The sequence below is a fragment of the Melampsora larici-populina genome, assembly GCF_000204055.1.
Source record: "Melampsora larici-populina 98AG31 unplaced genomic scaffold MELLAscaffold_28, whole genome shotgun sequence".
Lineage (NCBI taxonomy): Eukaryota > Fungi > Basidiomycota > Pucciniomycetes > Pucciniales > Melampsoraceae > Melampsora > Melampsora laricis-populina.
In genome coordinates, this window is record NW_006768792.1 from 114,673 (window position 1) to 134,282 (window position 19,610).

Here is a 19,610-nt window from a genome sequence, read left to right on the forward strand (position 1 = left end):
AAACCTGTGCTAATTGAGTATGTGTTGGGTATACTCATACTCACTGCTCTTGCTTAAAGGTATGAAGATTAGGGTTGTATGCATTAACATGGGTATTGTGCAAGTATGCAATTGTGCAGGTTTGACTGTACTCATTCCATCATAATTTCAAAACCTTCAAAGTGGGTGGAATTTGACTTTGGAGAAGGTAGATTGCAAGGAAAGGTTATATGGCCACTGTCAGTTCACCATCAGCTGCAGTAAAACTTTGGTCAGATACATCTCATCTATGACTATGACACAGTGTAGGACCATATCTCATTCATATAATCTGATTGTATTTTGTAGCCAACAATTTATCTCACAGTTTCATGTGTACTGTGGATCAAAATGTCAAATGGAAGGGTAAGCAGAGATTACCCACCAAATTCATGCATCTGTTCAACTGTATCTTCAAGAAACGATAGAGACAAAATGGCTGCTTTTCTTTCATATTGCTTCATTGGATGTAAACATGGGTTTATCTCGACTTAACCAATTGCAGCTCTTCTTGAGGGCACAAGCTCTAACAATCTGAGGTAAAAGTTGCACCCATAAGCAGAGATGAACTTGGTGAAATTGGGGGTTTATTGTGAATACTTCTTGTATTTTCTCAAGAAAAGAAAATGATGAGTATTGCATAAAGTGGATGATGTCAATGAATCTTTTTTGATTTTATGTAGTCAATTTCCAGTTAGTCTTGTATGGAATATAGCAGGAGACTGCGGAGATATGCCTGCTTTGTAACTTGAGCTGTATGTGATTTTTTTAAAAAGGATGACACATTATCAAATGCAGTTAAACCACATTGCCAACAAGATCATGATGCTCTGGCAGTATCAAAACTCATTGTCTTCAATATGTTCCAGTGATTCTTGCAGAAGTCATTGGCATTGCAACAACCAAAATTGACCAATTAAATTTTCTGTGTCAGCTCAAACCAAGGTGGTGTTTGACACTACACAGAACTTACATTGTATGACTGCCACTTATTCTGACATAATGTAGAAATACTAATAGGTCATATTTTGTATGCTAGTCTTGTATTGTGAATTTGTGTAAAAACCTCATCTCAATATCTTTAATTCTGTGTGGTTATAGAAGGCAAGAACGGGTTTCAGCTTTTGAGAATTGGTACACCAAGCTGAGTCTTTTCATTCAAAAGTGAAAAAAATTGGATGAGGATGATCAACAAGAGCAGCATGAAGTTACATATAGAGTAGATGAATACAGACTACAACAATTACATAATTCTGTTATTGAAAAATTATACAAAAGAGATTCTTCCTTTAAATGAAAAGATGAAAATGCTGATAGCTATACAAGATTGTTTCACTGAATGCGTATTGAGAGAAAGATTGATGGTATAAAAGAGAGATACATGCCCGGTTGAAACATCTCAAGGTCTCCTCACAGATGGAGAGCCGTGTTCTCGGGGTCATTTTGGAGGACGACCACCGCGTTCTGTCTCCGCTCAGAGTTTACCAACGCGCGGGTACGTTGAATTGCCGAGATGAGGCCTTGGAGTCGAAGTGAGGTGGAACTTGACCGGCGTTTGGGGGTGTCTTCGGTATCCTCGATGTCTTCAGTAGTCGTAGATGTGATATGGTGTTCTACGACTCTCACTGGTAGATCCTTGGACACAGCCATTGTATCGAGGGCTTTCGTGCTTGTGCGTGGTTTTGGTATGGGTCCTTCAGCGTCAAGACACGCAGTCTCCGAAGGGAGCGCAGGTGGTAGATCAACCACTGTTGGGCTTGGCCGAGAGTCGGTAAGCTGTGCCGAATCCGTGACTACTTCGTCATTGTTGATTGTCGGCTCTACCGTTTCGCCCATCTGAATTTGATTGATTTCCTGGAGCAGCTTGCGCTGGAAATCAACCTTCAAGAGCGAATGGCGCAAAGACATCTCTCGCTTTGGATGGTGGAGCCATGTTACCGACGCCTGCAGTAGACAATGTGAGACCTCGTCAAACAAACCGTTCCTTTATGTGGCAGAAGGATGGTATTGTGCTACGTACCAAAGCTAGCAAGTGGTCGTACGTCAATTGAGAAGTGTCAGTGGGCCAGGCCCTACGCTGAACTGATTCATCGTCCGGCATTGCCCCATCATCACTGTACAGATCATCATCTATATCACTCGTAGAGTCTGACTCGTGGTTCTCATCCTCGTTTTCATCCTCGAGATAAGACTGAGATGAGATAAGGAAAGGATCCTCATCTCTTCCGTCCAAAGAGATCGTCGGTTCTCGGGTTAGACGCAGAGTTTGTCTCGATGATTCCGCGATCGTTGGAGACGTTGGAGGGGTAGAAGACTCCGTGCGGCGTCTGCGGCAACTGAGATCAACTTTTTGTATGCCGTCCTCTGATACTCCCTCAAGATCCGTTGGATGTGGGTTGTCACGGAACTGGAAGCTGATGACTCTGCCTACTAGTTCCGAGGCCGAGCATGACTCGCGTAAGTCTACGTCGAGCGAAGCATGGTTTCCATCACTGGCCCGGTAGTTATATAGGCAGTGGTGGTCGCGCACAAAAAGGCCCGAGACAACTGACATGAAAGATGAAAGCACATCAGTGAATATGACGAGGGGCGTATATAGGCATGTATATTGGCTACACTAACGTGTGAAATGAATGTCCAGAGTCGGTACTTCGAAATCTTGTCCCAGGGATTCCTTGAGATGGTATACCGTGAAACTTGTCTTGTTTCGAACGTTGAAAGTCCGGTAGTGCCGGGCATTGATACTGCAATCTCGTTATCATAGTGACGAGGAAGGTGGGAAACGGTACTAAAACAGTCAGAAGTTGCGTGATGGAATAGGAAACGCAACGGCCGAGAGAGACTCACGAAAGAACAAGTTGAAAGGGAAGTAGAGACATGGCGAATCTGCCGGTTAGTATGTAGAATGAATTCTAAGTGGCTGTGAAGAATGAGGTGCAAGCGATGTGAGGTGAATTTCTCATGGAGTTCATGGTCAAAGAGACGTGCTGGGACTTACGAAGGTTTTTAGTTGGGGTCTGCTTTGAGCCAGGGAAGAGATGGATTTGTTGGTCGAAAGACTTGGAAATTGAATGAAAGCGATGAGGAAAAGCAAGAGATGGGAAGATACACTCTCTCTTTATAGCAGTTGCAACAGCAGAAAGGCACAAGAAAACTCCAAAGATTGATGAAATGGCTAGCGAATGATAGTGTTGATATTTCAAGAATTCGTAGAACAACCAGCTAATGAGAATTGTTATTATGACTGAATAACAGACGTTAAAAAGCTCAAGCCTTGAAAATGAAGGATTGTAAAGATAAGGGGCGCGTCAAGCAACAGTCGGAATCGAAATGGCGAATAGATTGTGAATAGAACAAAAATGCGACAGCGGTCAAGATAAATAGGGCATCAAGGTCTGATGACAATTTAAGAAGGTACCCAATTAAGCGGAAGAATGTAAGGCCTGAAGGCTGAAAATGTAGACGAAAACAAAAGTAGAAATGACAAAGCGCACTGATTAGAGCGAAGCAGAGCAGCGAGAGGAGATGGCGGAAGTGAAACTTTTGCTATATGATTAGATCTGTTACGAATGTTGGACTTTGGTGCCTGGGAGGTCGACCTGGCAAAAGCAATTCAAGGATGGAATGACCTGATTCGCAGTCTTAGCGGACTGGCGACAATCATGAATTTGAACTCATGAGGAGAGCTGACACTGTCTGAGTCGGGGTGTGAACTTGGCTGGAACGGTCACTGGCCTGAAACATGACTGATCGATGCATGTTAGCAAGGATTTCGAAATAGACCCTAGTGAATGACAACTTATTTCGAAGATACAAGTCAACTCATAGACAAGACGAGAGAACAGGGATACTGAGCGAGCTCCACGTATCGTAATCTACTGTGCTACCTTGACATTCAGACCATCTTATAAACCAAACCCGATTTTGGCCGCAGAATTCAACCAAATCGTCGGGAAACGTGTGTTGATGGTCCATGAGGGTTCATGTCCTTGCGTATCACTGTGTATCAGTATCAGTCTGCGTGGCATCTTCATCGCTTCAATTGTCCCGGAAACTAGTTTGAGACACCTCAGGCTAAGTGGTTTGATTGCACCTGGCATCGATGGCGATTGATTTGCCATCCAATTCTGAATTCAATTTTCTTGTGATTCCTCAACACAGCCGCCACGAGAATAGTTGGCGAGCTGTCTGCTCGTCTTAGCACATGATGGCGGAGGGAAACTTCGCAGAAGTCTTCAGGAGCTCATCGTTCGAGTCAGAGGTTATTCTGCAACTCGCGTGAGCTCCGAGCTCACCGATCTCCGCCTTTTGACTCTGTGTCAATGAAATGGTGCGTTTAGTCTTTCTGGAAACGAACACCCGCCTTTGTGTATGAAGAAGCCTTTCCCTGAAATGGATTTACCTTACCTTATGAAAATACGGGCGGTGTTCGGAAATCAAGGTCAGGAAAGTTGCAGGTATCGATGCAGTCACCATGAGTGTCAGGATTGCTGGTGGCAGATCGCTGGTGGTGATGATAAACAAAGGCGCCCGCATTGCACTTCATTCATCCATTACCTTTTTTTTTTTTTTTTTGCATTGCTTAAAGTGCTTTTTGAGCCGCTAGGCTATCAAACACTATGTTTATGTCCAGCACCGGTAAAACCCCTCTGGCTGTGTCAGGGGAAAGGTAGCTGTTGGCTGTTTCATCTAGGGTACAAGTGTTATATGATAATTGTGGATAGTAGGGCGGTGAGGTAGCGGAGAGGGAATTAGAGGCATTCCAGGGGTTGGGGTCTATTCAGAGGGTGGGGTTCATTTGAGGCCTTAGCCCATGTCCAGCGATTCGCGAACCTCCATGTGGAGTTGCAAAAGGCGGCAAGGTGCTTAAAGGCGCTGATGTTAGCAAGAACTTGTTTGTTGAGCTTGAGGCCATTGAGTTCGTGTTCGAGTGTATTTCGGTGACGTTCGTGCGTTTGGCAAATAAAAAGAAAACTAGCCAAGTTGGGCGGCGGGCGCCGCCGTTGCAACAAGGGATTCTCTTAGGTCAATTCATGTAGAATTCTGGAGGCTATGCTGGCTCAAATAGCACTAAAGGGGAAAGCATCTTTATGTGAAATTGGTTGCATTACAATGCAGTGAAAGTATTTCATAGCTTAATTAATGTCCATTCAAAAATCACAAGGAATGCAATGCCAGCCTAAGTATATCATTGCTCCAAACTGAGTAGCCATTGTGATCATTCTGCATCTGTTACTGAGGTGGAGGTCACAGGAGCTGAATAATATACTCCAGCTTCTGTTCACTTAGGCTGTGGTGGAGTTCTACAGAAGAATCCTGTAAGCATGGAGTGTGGTGACTACTTGTAACTCACCATTATGCAGATCAGATAGAAAATCACCAAACTTAACCACATGTTGGTGTGGTTCAATTCAGGTCTGAGGTGAGACTTGTTGCCAGAATCCTTGAATCACTCCACTAAGATTCTGAATAATTTGGCTTTGCTCAGCTTCAAAAACAAACATTTGAGATTCTTTGGATTGCCCAGAGCAGGACCAAAAATTGCTTCAAATACAGTACACCCGTATTTACTGCTACTTGTGAAACTTGTGATATAAAGCATGAGGTTCTTGAAGACTTCCAATTGACATCATTGGATATCAAAAAGAAAATTTGTACTGTTGATGTTGTACATGGTTTGATATGGGAAGGGATGATATATTGGGCCTGTTAGATGCTGACAGGTAGCAACAGGAAAGGGAGGAGTGGAGCAGGGTATGAAGGGCATGTCATTTACAGGTTCTAATTGTGGTAAGAACAAGGATTGGGGGAATCATGGTGATCTTGAACAGAGCTAATGGTGCATGCCCTTGGAGTGGGATGATGATATCCTTGCCCTAAGCCTAACACCCTAAGCCTAAGCCCTAAGCCCTAAGCCCCAAGCCCTAACCTCCTAATGATTTCCAAATCAAATCACTTTAATTATCATTTTGTCTTGGCTTTTGGATACTTTATCAATCACACAATTTGGTTGCTTGGTAGGAATAGGTATGCATACATAATGTGTTTTATTTCTTGTATCATTACAGGAGTAGTTGTGAATTAATTCACATACAGAAATAATTGTCTATGATAACACAACATCAGCAAGGCTTACAGATAAAATATAGTGTTTGCTTAGGCCATGCAGATAAATACAGTGGAGTCTTCTGCCAGTAAATCAGAATAATAAAGCTGGTGGTAACCATCAACACTTTTAATATACAAAGTGGCTGATGTCTGCAGGATGCTTAAACAATACATGATTCAAATGAGTAAGTCACATTTGGGCCTGGGAAGTAAATAGTCAACTATAGGTTTCATGCAATCAGAACTCCTATTTGAGTTAATCTGTAATAAATTATTGACTGGTGTCTTCATTGTCAGATTTTTTGTTGACTCAAATCATTGACTGGATTTTTTGCCTGAAAGGCTATCAGTAGTGGGCACCTCCATGAGGCGTACCATCCCCAGGGCAGATTGATATGTGAGGCTCAGTCAAGTATATAAATGCATGATCTGACAGATCAAGATCAGGTATCTAAAACCTCCAAACAAAATATTGAATCACTTCACATACATTGGGGATTCTGATAAGATGTGGGAGTGTTGCATTTTTGACATGATAAGAAAATTTTATCAATTTTGGATATGTTGCAGCATCAACTTTCCAATCATGCTCATCAATGATTGCAAAATGGATTACATACTGTTTGGAACAACTGTAGCATCATATTCCATACCTAAATGAAAAATACATTCCAGTGGAATGATATTGTCAATTGAAATACTGAAAAATATTTCTCCCAAGAAGCTTACGGAAGCTGAAGCATACTGACTGTATCATGGAATCCAAATTTGTCTTCTGAAAACTCTCCAAATTCCATCCTTGCACACCTGTATTGAGAATGAATAAAATTCAATTATAGATATGGATGAGTAGATAATTGGTGAATGAGGTTGAAACAATAGTTTTGTCTGGCTCTGATCAGCCTCTTTCAAGTTGACTTATTTAATCCAGACCCAGAAGTAACTTGGATCATAGATGATTGATTAAATCTCCAAAAACAGTAGAATTTGTGTTTAACACTGAAGGAATGCAACAGGTCACCTAATCTATCCTCAGGTTCTTCATACCTCACCTCAAATCACTGCAAGATGACCTACTACATGTTTTTTGGTTTCAATTTCAATTTTGGAGCCTTGTTTCAAAGACAATCAAGTTTTCGGACCAATTGATTGATGAATGATGATGTTTTCATTTGCATGAAATTCTTCAATACTCAAAACAGAAAAATACAACAAAGAGCAAAGAGTTTTCAATAATGAAGAGCCAGCTGGACTAACTTGCGAACTTGTTGGGTTGCAATCTTTTCAGTTGGCAACTTAATCCTTGTGATCTAGAATTGCCCAAACTGTGTGAAGAGAACCCAAAAAGAAACTTCGTGACATGATCAACAATAATTTGGATGATTTTGAAAGAAAAAGTACTTTCCTTGGTCTCGATTTAACAAGATTCAAATTAAAAGAAAGCTTTTAAATTTTCAAGTGATTCCAATTTACCACATCCCAAATACCAACTATGGTCACAATCACAAAGTAGGAAAGACAGGTATCAGAAAATCTTGAAGTACTTGAAGTTCAAGGAAAAAGAAACAGTTGATAGTAAGATTATCATTTGATTTGATTGGTTTGATAGATATGTTTTAGGGTTTAGATAAACTGAATAACTTGACATAGTTGTTAATACTATCAAGATTGATGATCTTGACTTTGATAATGATTAATTACGCTAGAGTTTATACAAAACTTGGATTGGTTTGTGAGGTAGAATAGTTTTTTGAATGAATCGATTCCGTGTTTTGGTGAATAAGGTAAATTGATTTATGATTTGATTCTGATTCTGATTCATTTGAAATCAATTCATGGTGTTTGATACTTTGATTTAATTGACTATCGATCAATTTCAAGTCTTTCCTTGTCTGATTATATTGATTCTGATGATGATTAGATTGATAACGATGAAATAAGGTTTGATCGGATTGTTTCAATTGACTTTGAATGAATCTATTTGGATGAAGATTATTGAATATCTTCAATTGCAAAGTTGATCATCTTACCATCATCAAGAGTAAAGACTCAAAAGTCCCTTTCAAGAAGCTTGATTGTAAGAAAGATGAGTTGAATGATATGTTTGATCGAGTTTCAACTTGGTAAGTTAACATTGAATCAACTGTAAAACTTTGGTTCTATAAGAATCAAGGTCAGATGAACTCGGACTTGAAAGGAGATACTTAAACATGAAATGATGAACCAAACACAAAGACTTACCAAAAGAGAAGTTACCATCCGGATGGATCAGAGAAGGATTGAGAAATACTACATTGATAAAAAGTATGAATGGGCAGCCTAAAACGTCAGCTGTGAAGGTCCAACTATCAAAATCTCAAGACTGGTCTGTTGATTTAAACTTCAAAAGTATCAAAATCGATTAGTTTTGGACATGTACCCCAATGAGTAGAAGAAATGTACACACAGAAATGAATTATTTAAAATCAATATTGGTTGGTATTATCCATGTGATGCGTGGTATTGCATGTATTGTTGGCCAGGCAAGCCGGAAACAGATGGTCCCTAAAATGAATAAGGGTAAGCTGTGTGTAGCTGTTCCAGAATATGCCGACATATTATGGAAGCTGCTGGATTGTTGTAATGTCGAGTAAATCATTGTTGAAAGGTCAAAACTTTGGCAGCCCAAAACTCACAGTTATTCAGCTGATTGAATTTCTCAATTTGTCAATTCAATGATTCTATTGTTCTTGTTTAACTTGAATGATGATTGGATGACATTGCAGCTGAGATTCTGGTAACTGAATTTCAGGTTGATTCACTTGCTGATCCTAATGCAATGCTAGCTGCTAAGATTGCGTGAGTGATGGCAAGAGGTGAATGAGGTTGCAAGACAGTGATACTTATGTAAATCGTAGAATCCAGTTGAATCGAGTAGTAGGCTAGGCAAAGGTGATTGATGAATTGAATGAGATAGATCGGATTTTGATGTAGAGTTGGATGAAGTGAATGAAGTTGAGAGTGAGAATGGAGTGAATTTGAAATGAATTCTGAGGTTTGATGATCATGAGTTGGCAGTTGATCAAGGTTTAGGAACATAAATGAGATCACAAATCCAATCTAGATTAGTCAAGGATTAGTTGATAGATGAATTGAAAAGGACTTACACTGCACAAGTTTTCACAATCAGTTGTTTCTAAATGACTATTCCCATTAGCTGATTTAATAACTTTTGCTTTGACATCCAAATAAAGAGATTCAATCCGATTTGAATGTGAATGATGTCAAAGTGAAAATGAGTAATTGAAGACTAACAAATTGGAGGAAATTGTTGATTTGTTCAGATCCAAGGTTTTCTTGTTTAATGAATGGTAGATACATAGTTGAGTTTAATAAGTTGAAACAATTCGGTTTGATGCATCTGATAGTTACACAATTGAGATGTTTAGGGCTTAGATTGATGATTGATAATGTGCAGTAAGTAAGCTGAATTCAATCAACCTATTCTCGATCGATCAATTTCGGTGAAGGTATACAAAGTCAACAAATCCCTATTCAAGAATTACGATTATCAAATGAACCTGTAAGTTTTGAAGCCAATTGAATATACTGACGTATGAGGGCTGCTCATGTCCATGGAGCTAACTTTGAGAAAATCACAGGTTGGCCAAGAAGGTGAGTAGTGTCATCTTGGGTATCAAATTTTGTTTAGTGCCAACTGGCAGAGAATCATAAGGCGATTGAAAGTAACTCTCCCAAAGCCGAAACTTTGGCTGGTCAAAACTCCAGTTTCCCCAGCTGAAACAAGGAGAATTTGTTTATTTTGTTCGCATTTGTCGATTTTGTCGGAATCCATCGTTCTCCTTTAACATTAATGATGTTCCACTGTTTCTATGCCTTCTTTTATTGGGTCTTAGATAGCGCCATGCTTTGGGTTGGGTAGCTTCCTTCCGGAAGCTTTGTCATATTTTTTTTGAATCGGCAAAAACTCAACGCCCGCCTGTTTTGGGGCATTACCCGAGGTACTCGACTGACTCGAGCGCACCCAGCAAATATTTTGGTGAGTCGGACCTCAGGGGCTCCTTACGTGGACACCTTCCCACCGCACAGCCCATATTCTTCATGCTGTGAGCCCTTCACTTTCCAAAATAGAGTGATATTTTCATAAAAAACAATGCAAGGCCTATAGTAGGCAAATTGTTGTCAATTTCAAACCAAGGCCCAAAATGATCACTAGACCACAAAAGTTGTTGTAATCACTAGCCAATTGAAGTTCTGGAATGCTCTCACCAAGAGGACTCCATGCATATCTTTTTTGTTGTTTTCTTTTAAAAACAATAAAACCATACCAAGCCATCAAGTTTTTCAAGATATTTCCAAGGTTGGGATCTGCTCTCATTGAGAGCAATCCCTGCATATCTTTTTGAAGAAAAATAATGATTTTTTTTTCTGAAGAATTGATCTTCTTTGGTAATTGTATAGTGCTTATTGTTGAAAATAAGGAAATGTCAAACAGGATTGTGCTCCAAAGATTGTGAGTTGAAAAGCAAACTATGGAACATTCCAAAAAGCTATGGACACAGAGTCCTCAATCTCACAATTCCAAAACCAGTTTTGGAATTCAAAAAAGGTGAGTTTAGGCAGAGGAGATAGGCTTTGGAGATCTGATTTGATTTCCTTGTTTTCAGGGATAATCACTATATTTTATCTCCGTGAATCTGTGTCATAGAAAGTTGAGGAAGAGCACAACTTGCAGCCCAAGAGCTTGTTGACTTGGGACAGTAAACCAAGCTCGAGTCAACTGAGCAGTGAACAATTTCAATGAAAAAATTGGAATCCAACCTGATTGAAATTACACATGACATGTGTAACAGATGTGCTGTTTATATCACTGCAAAGATGATGTCACTCTGCAGGGTGAAAAATGATTGAACCCCATGCACAAAATGATGAATAGTTCAGAATTAATGCAGGAAAATGCAGAATTGATGTATACTTAGGGCATGTTTACTTAGGGCATGTTCACTTAGTGGCGTGTTTGCTTAGTGTGGAGTTTGAGAAATCACATTAGAGCACCCACTATGGTTGCGGTAACGAGGTGATTTATTGTAGCTTTACCGCTAAGTTACACACAGGTCCACTATGGGCCTGTTTTACATTGGCGGTCCCTACGACTGCATAAAATTTTGCATTGCGCTTGTTCAAATCTACGAAAGCTTAAACCCTGATTTATCGTAGGAACCAGGTAAAGCAGACGGTAAATCATCCAATAGTGGATTTCGTGCGGTTACCAACTTTGGTAAAACACGCATGATCAAATTTCGCGCTCGGGAATGCAAAATCTACAATAGATCACCCTCATGATAGTGGGTGCTCTTATGAGCAAGCACTTTTCTACATGTAGAAAAGTGTGTTTTTTTAAAAACATGAAATTTGAAATTTTGTGGGAAATTGTGAAAGAAGCGGTCTTGAGTCGTTTGATTTGGATGCACTGATCACTTTTCATTCTCAAAGTGAAAGTGTTATGAGTTTGAGATTCCACCCTATTCCACCTCCATGGAACATCATCTCCTACATCATCACCAAAACCAAAATGATTGATCCCTTTACGGTTACCTAACCCAACACAATCACAAAAACTTACAACCAATGTGACAAATCAACTCTTCATTTTAACTGACTTTGCAAAGAATCAAGATTAGAAGATGGATTTCCAAATCCATTATTGATTCATCAAGAATGATTGCATTTGAGTTTTTTTCATTTGATCAGATCACCATCTCAAGTACAAGAATTATATTGCATTTCTTGTAACATCTAATCCACATGATGTAGAACAAATCATCAATTAATTACCATCTCCAAATATATCCAATCTAGGTCCAGAACGCAGGCATGTTGTATAAACACCAGGTTAAGTTGAGAATGAGAATGGGAATGATCAACATAAGTTGAGTTGAGAATGACATTGATCAAGGATGGTGATGGACGATTGATTTTGAGAATAGTGGTGGATGATTGGTTTTGAGACCACTTGTGCAATGACTGGGGACTTGTGACAGATTTGAGGGGTTCCGTACAGTAGAAGGTACCTTGTACAATCTGATCAGAAAAAGTTTACAAAGCAGTCAACTGGCACAGGTCAAGAGAAGAAGAAACGTGATTTTTGTAGACAAGAATGTGCTAATAGTGAATTCTTAAAATGTCCCAATAAATTGCTTTTTATAAGCATTCTGTGATTTCTCAACATTCAAGAATGTCAATTTTCACAAAAAAGTGCTTAGGTGAACGTGGCCTTATCTCACCAGAAATCACATTCTGTGAATTCTTTAATGCAAAAATGAAACACACTCCACCAAACCAGTACTTTAAATTTGCAGAATACAATTTCTGACCAGAATTGGCTCAAGTGAACATGCCCTTGATGCATTTTTAATCATTTTGTGCCTTTGAAAACACATCATATTTGCAGTGTATCACTGCGAAGATAATGCATTTCTCCGAGGTGAAAAATGATTACATTTAATGAACAAAATGATTAACAATGCAGAATTAATGCAGAAAAATGCAGACTTAATGCAGACTTAATGCACTTTTAATCATTTTGTACATTAAATGTAATCATTTTTTGCCTTGGAGAAATACATTATCTTTGCAGTGTATGTTGGTATGAGTCCATATGTATTCCATACCAAGGTCATTGCACAGATGACTGCAAGTCATCCTCACTCGAGCTGTGATCCAGTGACAATCCGGTGAATCCTGGCTTGCCCAAACCCCAAGCTAACTGATATGGCTATCCATCCCTTAGGGAAATTGGTCATGTTTCCAGAGCCTGTAGGGGTACAGGGTATTCCATTCAGTAGAGTGGTAGAATTCACAGGTGCAGACTGAAGTTTCACAGCTCTGACAGGTGAAGTGTGGTAGCAAGGTAGAGGACACCTCAGAAGAAAGCATAAAGAATTTTCACTTCTCCTTCTATGCACCCTTCTGAACTTGCAGTTACAATCAAGGATTTGTCAAGTCTTTTCCTCTCTCTGATTCTCTTTGCTCTCATATTTAGTTTTAAAAGTCCCACCCACCGTCCCAGGGTTGAGGAGTCAGTCCTCCTCAGGCCTGAGGAGTCAGTCCTCCTCAGGCCTACTCTTGTCCCCAGAGCCTGAGGTTATCAATTACAGCAAGAATACACATTCCCTCTAGATTTATTACCTTTGCCCCTCACACCACACATAGTAAGATGTTAACCTTGTAAGAGGCTATGTTTTACTGTGGTAGAATGGGCCTGATGAGCATTGACAGATGTGATGAACTTACAGAGGGATTCCATCTAGGGTTACATAAAAGAAATCATATGTAATTGAGACTCTGAGAGTCACCTTACTTGACACCACTCTATGTATGAATGAATACCCAATCAGATTTTTTTCAAGAATCCACATGTCCAACATCTGATCCAGTGGATAACTGGATATCTGGTGTTCCGTTCCAGATATTGTTTTTCCTTTTTTCATTTTTTCCAACTCACTTGATCATCAGCTCTATCAAATTGATCTCACTCGATCATCAGCTCTATCAAATCAATCTCACTCAATCACAAGCTTGCTCAATCATCAGAATAATTCAAACAAAGGCAGAAGGGCTGAGCCTTGACAAGATTCAAGCAAACTCACCCTCTATGATCACCTGGGGAATTGACAAGATTCAATTTCTCCATTTGATCTGGTTGCAATTTTCTTGATTTCAACATTAACACAGCCCCCAACTAATAGTCACTGGCAGGCCAGGGCACCCCAAAACTTAACCAAGTCCCTGGCAAAACACCCAAGGCATGAGGTAGATATTTACTGCTAAAAGCAGAATTCTTGCCTGAGAAGTGAGCTGTATTTACAATATGAAAAAGTAAAAGCCACTCACATGGGTTTGGTCCATTGGTGAAATGCTCCACTTGGCAAGTTGAAACTCCTTTTTTCACCTGCTTTTGTAACTTTTGCATTTCATGGTTCCCTTCTTTCTTTTTTGGTTCTCCATTGTTACCCCTTAAATCCTCTGCTTTGGCTGTTTGCCCTCTTATGATTTTGGGTATGACTTCTTTTTGCTTTTGATGCTTATTGGCTTTTCACACACTTTGATCATTTTCCTTTGTCTTGGATTATCTTGGCCTTCTGGGATTTATTACCACCTGGAAATTACTTGGTGATGCTTTTTGTCCTCTTTTCCATTTTTGTCTTCTTTATGTCAAGTCCTGTATTTGCCATTTGCAATTGTACTGACTTGCTTTTTAACCAGACCAATTTTTTGTCCTCAGGTATGACTTCTTTTTTGATTTTAATGCTGAATCACTTTTCACATACTCTGATTGTTTTTCATCCTTCCTCCATTTATATGATTGGCTTGCTTTGATGACGGACATCAAATAAATGCTACCTATTTTGCTTTTCCAGTGAAAATTTTCATCTACCACCAATGCTTTGTTTGAACCACATCTGACTCCCGTCTTCGTTTCTTTTGGTGTTTCATCATTGTCATTGATTTTCAGCCTAGGTTGATTTTGATCAACAAATCCTATAAATGATCTTCCTTTCTCCTACAATTTTATTAATACTTGAATCCCGCATAATGCTACCATGATTCTGAGCTGAGGAGATCACAAAGTGCCCATTTTTTGAATTCTGAGAAATGAGCAACTATGGCAAGCAGTGAATCCTAAATTGTTGTAACAATGAGAGTTGGGAACTTGTATGTTTCACAATTGAGCTGTGGTGGGAATACCCGCTGTGGTGATCAATTTATGGGATCAATTAAAAAATTCACAATTAGCAGTTTACCAGTTTATTAGAAGGATTTAGCAGGACAGAAAATTTGAAATGGAGGTTTTTTGATCAATTGAAGCTCTTGTAGGCTTATGTATTGGTCATCAGGATAACATTACATCATTATATTTCACATTAATTATTAAGATCATTATAGTTTATTCACAAACTTATTACAAAAAGAAAGAAAGAAAAACATAAGAAAAATTTGAAAATATAGGTACATAGGTTGGGAAACGGTTTTTAGGGTAGTAAAAATAAGGTTATGGGTATTATGAGGTTAGAATATGAAAGAACAACATTCTATTATACTATGACAATTTTAATCTTGAAGGTTGATAAGAAGAAACAGAAGTTATTAGAGAAAAGGCACTTTTTCAAAGTTGGTAAACAAGGGGTACACATGTAGTTTGGTTATGTAATAGTGGTAGTAATGGAATTTAAGGTTTCCAAGAGGATTTTCCGGGATTTTTAAGGTTATAGAAGATGATGTCATATTACATGAGCAAGAAAAAGAGAGTAGCAGCTGTGAAAAGTGGAGAAAATGGGCAAATTTTGTCAAAAATGAAGGTTTTCAGCTTATTACATATGTCAAATGACGTCAGATTAGGTTGGTAGATGGCTCATTCAACGCAGAAGAGTGGATTACATAATTTACAAGCTTTAAATTAATAGTAGCAGAGGTGTATGAAAAAAGTTATAAGGCAAATAAAGAATTGGTGTGAATCTCGAATTTACAGTCACAAGTCAACATGTAATGCTCAAAACCTTAACTTCACAGCTCAATATCTTACTCATCACTCATCAGAAATAGGTCATATGAGGGTGATAAATGATTATTAACACGAGTGCTACAAGATGCACTTTAGTAATCAAAAATTGGACCTCATCTGAAAAAATTTGTAATCTCAAAATTTGGTTTTCAGCTAGTTTACAAGGAAAAAAATCACCTGTATTCATCATAAGAAGTGCTATACATCATATTATTGCGTCATTGATCACTTTTGGCTATGAAAATTACATCATTTATCAGTAACAAAATCATTACATTGCGTCATCATAGGGTTTTTAGGGATTTCTGGGCGGATTTGATTGGTTTTGAGGCTGTTGACCCTTGTAAAAGTTGGAGTACATTGTTATATATACTTTGAGAGGATCCTGGGACTGTTGTTCCCCTTTTTTTTCTTTATCATCTACGCAGTTATTATTTTGTTTATCATTATAAACTTATTTTAATAGTACCTGGTCACTTAAATACGCCCTTTATTATAGCTATAAAGACAAATTTACTTTAGTTTTATAGTCAAAAAGACTCATTGGGAATAATATCAATAAAGATATTGCTTATTTCTTCAGTTATCATTTGGGAATAACACTAGGGCAGTTCAAGTAGCCATTTTACAACCAAATTTAGAACTTCAACTTTTGTACGGTTCCTCAAAATTTTATGTAAAATTTTAAGGCCGCAAGCCAGCTCTAGAGCTGGCTCGCGGTTTTACGATGTGACCTTTGGCCTTATAAATTTAACAGCATTTGCCTGCTTCCAGAAAAACAATAGTAAAAAAAGTTGTACCTTTTTTTTTTGCTGCGTTTGTCCCTTGTTTGAACTTGTTTTTTTGGAGCAGATTATTTAATTATTGATTTTTTTCCTTCTGAACCTGGTTTACTGGCTGCAAACGAGGGCTATTACCTCGGATCGTGGACCGTCGGGGTCCTCAAGATACCAGGTTTGGATGGTCTGGTTGCTCGTCCGGTTTGTCAACATCATTGCTGCAGGGTTTGTATCATCCATTTGGCTTGCTTTGCCGATTTGATTCGGAACAGAAGGGCACGGGTACATGGTTATCTCAAGTTGCGGTATCTCAACAAGCTTTCTTATCATCGATTTGGCGGTATCTCCACAAGGTTTCTTATCATCAATATCACATTTCTTTGCGGGTTCTACACGGCACGGTTATCAACGCTTCGGTCATCTCTTCAGGTCTCTCAGTGCTGACTCATCAGGCCATTCATCACGCTTCTTTGGATTAATATTGGGACTTGAAATCGTATGATCTCGGCCTCAGTTTGGACCTCTCAAAAACAGGTCAAGTAACGCGCAAAGGTGGATTTCCGATCGGTCGACTGCTTGTTTGTCGTCTTAACCGAACGGCCAAAGCTTTCAGACTCCTCATCAGATTCATTTCTTATATAAGCTTGTTCACTGGTCAAGTAGAACATTTGAATTGCTCTCTTGAATCTCATCACAGCTCTCTTGAATCTCACAGCTCTCTTAAATCGCACATCCCAACAGTAATTTTGGCATTATAATTCCCATTCTCGCTTATCCTTGTTGCTTGCTCCACTCGCCCTTGAATCGATTGATCCCTTGCTCGCGTTGGCCACTTAGTCACTGTCTTGCATGTAGGTCTTTTTCTTCTCATCTGATTCTTTGGCCTGTACACATCAACTGTTCACCTGATTTCCGGCGGTGTTACTTTATATTTGATACTTTAGTTGTTTCCTGCTCAATATCAATCATCTGGAATGCGTAACTCACCAAAGAGCTCACCAAAACCTTCTCAAAACGGAAACCGTCGCCCCCGCCAAACCAAAGCGCAAATCGCTGCTGATTTAGCCCTATCTGGACATGTGGTTGGCTCGAGACCTACTCCGGCTGCTGTGAAAAGATCCCGACTTGCAGCGAAGAAACGCGCGGAAAAAGAAGCCTCGGTAACTAGCATCAAACGTTCTACGAGCGACAGCCCACCTTTTGACTTAGTCGACTACAAGACCATCCTTGCTTATCTCGCCAAACCGAATGTCCTCAATTCTCTGTTCGGTGGTGGCAGCCAAACCAAGGTCACTGGTTTGCCAATGAGCCCAAAGACCTTGTTGAACACCCTGGCAATCAAACTCAACAATAACTACAATGAACGTTACAACTCCACCGACATGCACTTGACTGGCAGGACTCTGCTTCTTCGCCTTCGAAGATACAAAGGCAAGTATCAATCCGCGAAATCCCTGAGTTTGAAGACTGGCGCTGGACTGGAGCCCAAGCACCACGCTCGTGGCATTCATAGCATGGAGGCACTTTTGGAGTCAATGTGCCCCTGCTATCCTGAAATGGATGCGCTGTTTCGTGATAAAGGCAACGTAAATCCCTTTGGAATTCTTGATTCTGGACTCGGCTCTCAGGATGGCGATGACTCCGCAATGGATAGCGATGGAGATCTCACCGATGGGCTTGACCCTGGTAAGCTTATTTTCATCTTTAACACAAGATGAATGTTATACTGACAACTGAATTTCTTGCCCTCAAAGGCCCTGATGTCCAGAGTGCATTGGACCGTGCTGATCGTAAGAAATATGTGCCATTATCTCCGACCCCGGAGGCTCCTTCTTTGGAAAGAACGCTAGGAACTCCTGAAGCACTCAACAATCATTATCGCAGTTTTCTTGACCTTGAGAATGATATCAATTCGCTTCCGCCTACTCCGAAAGGCCAAAACGATCCCAAGGACAACATACCCAGCCCTGTCCTTCAGCCCATCCATTCAAGTGCTGACATCGGTCATGTAGTTACGTCCACATCTCACGCAAAGCCCTCCGGAAAGCGAGCCAAGAGAGCTGGGAAATATGATCTCACTGCGGAGGAACGAGCATTGGACTCCAGTTCAGAAGATGAACCCGATGCCTTACCCGTGACCAAGACTCAAGCAACGGCCAGAAGTGCTAACCGAACCGTCCGCGCGCCTCTATCTCGACGTGGTCTGGACCCACTACCCTCCATCGACCCATCAAATGTGCATGTGAAGGATCACAAGAATGCCCTGGCTTCAGCGATTCAACAGGCCAACGATGCAAAGATGGAGGTTTTTGCAAAGGCTCAACAATCGCGCGAGCAAATAGACCAAGCCCGAATCAAGGTAGACAAAGCTCACATCCAAGCTGATTTAGAAGATCGGAAATCGACTCTCAGCTGGACCAAAGAACGCTATTTCCTTGACCGTGAAGAGCAACGCGAAATGGACTCCAAGCGATTGGCCCAAGAGACCCGAAAGGAAAGGAAGGCTTTCTGTGAGCGATTGGTTTTGGAAGGTAAAACTCCGCAAGAACTTGAAGCTTACCTTTGACTTATTTACCCGGCCGAAGAAAATGGGTTAGTATGCACTTTTCTCTCTTCATCCCGTAACTCACACTGAATGCCATGTTTATAATCTTCTGTTCTAGGAATACCATCTAATACACCAGCGTTTGACCTCCATGCCTCGCCTGTGTTTTTGCGTTCAGTCGTCTGTCATTTGTTATCAGTGAATTATATGTACACAGCTACATACTTCCTTTGATTGTACCAGTCGTCTTTTTGTGATTGTGCCAGTCGTCTACCAGTCGTCTTATCTGTAATCAGTCCTCTTTGTACGCAGCTAGTCCAACGTGCAGCTATTTAAACATGTATTTCAATGTCAATTTAAGCAATGACATTGAAATTAATCCTTCATGATGCCTGTGCCGTTGAGCGAATTATTCTTGAAGTAATCAGATCATGACTTCGATAGATTTTTTTTTCTTCATTCGATTTCTGAACTTATTCAGAAATTGACTTTGAGATGATCTCATTCAAAATTTGAATCTATTAAAATCCAACAAACAAACTCAAACAAACAAACAAAAAGGTCCTTGCACCAACTCGATGATGTTGAACTCGTGCGG

General features: G+C 39.9%; 3 protein-coding genes across 3 annotated transcripts; 2 read left to right on the plus strand and 1 right to left on the minus strand.

The window, feature by feature from the left end:
- Positions 1-1,144: 1,144 nt before the first annotated feature.
- MELLADRAFT_72308 (uncharacterized protein) lies at positions 1,145-1,783 on the minus strand (the record flags this gene model as incomplete). The annotated part of the gene is made up of 1 exon (XM_007412096.1): positions 1,145-1,783. The coding sequence occupies one exon, from the start codon at positions 1,666-1,668 to the stop codon at positions 1,429-1,431; it is 240 nt and encodes a 79-aa protein (XP_007412158.1).
- A 6,467-nt stretch (positions 1,784-8,250) lies between these two features.
- Positions 8,251-9,125, plus strand: MELLADRAFT_56595 (uncharacterized protein; the record flags this gene model as incomplete). Its single annotated transcript, XM_007411944.1, has 3 exons — positions 8,251-8,285; positions 8,368-8,506; positions 8,573-9,125. 2 exons carry the CDS (start codon positions 8,433-8,435, stop codon positions 8,757-8,759), a joined length of 261 nt encoding a protein of 86 aa, XP_007412006.1.
- A 7,946-nt stretch (positions 9,126-17,071) lies between these two features.
- Positions 17,072-19,399, plus strand: MELLADRAFT_56596 (uncharacterized protein; the record flags this gene model as incomplete). The annotated part of the gene is made up of 4 exons (XM_007411945.1): positions 17,072-17,318; positions 17,412-18,153; positions 18,222-19,059; positions 19,131-19,399. The coding sequence occupies 2 exons, from the start codon at positions 17,442-17,444 to the stop codon at positions 19,031-19,033; spliced, it is 1,524 nt and encodes a 507-aa protein (XP_007412007.1).
- Positions 19,400-19,610: the final 211 nt, after the last annotated feature.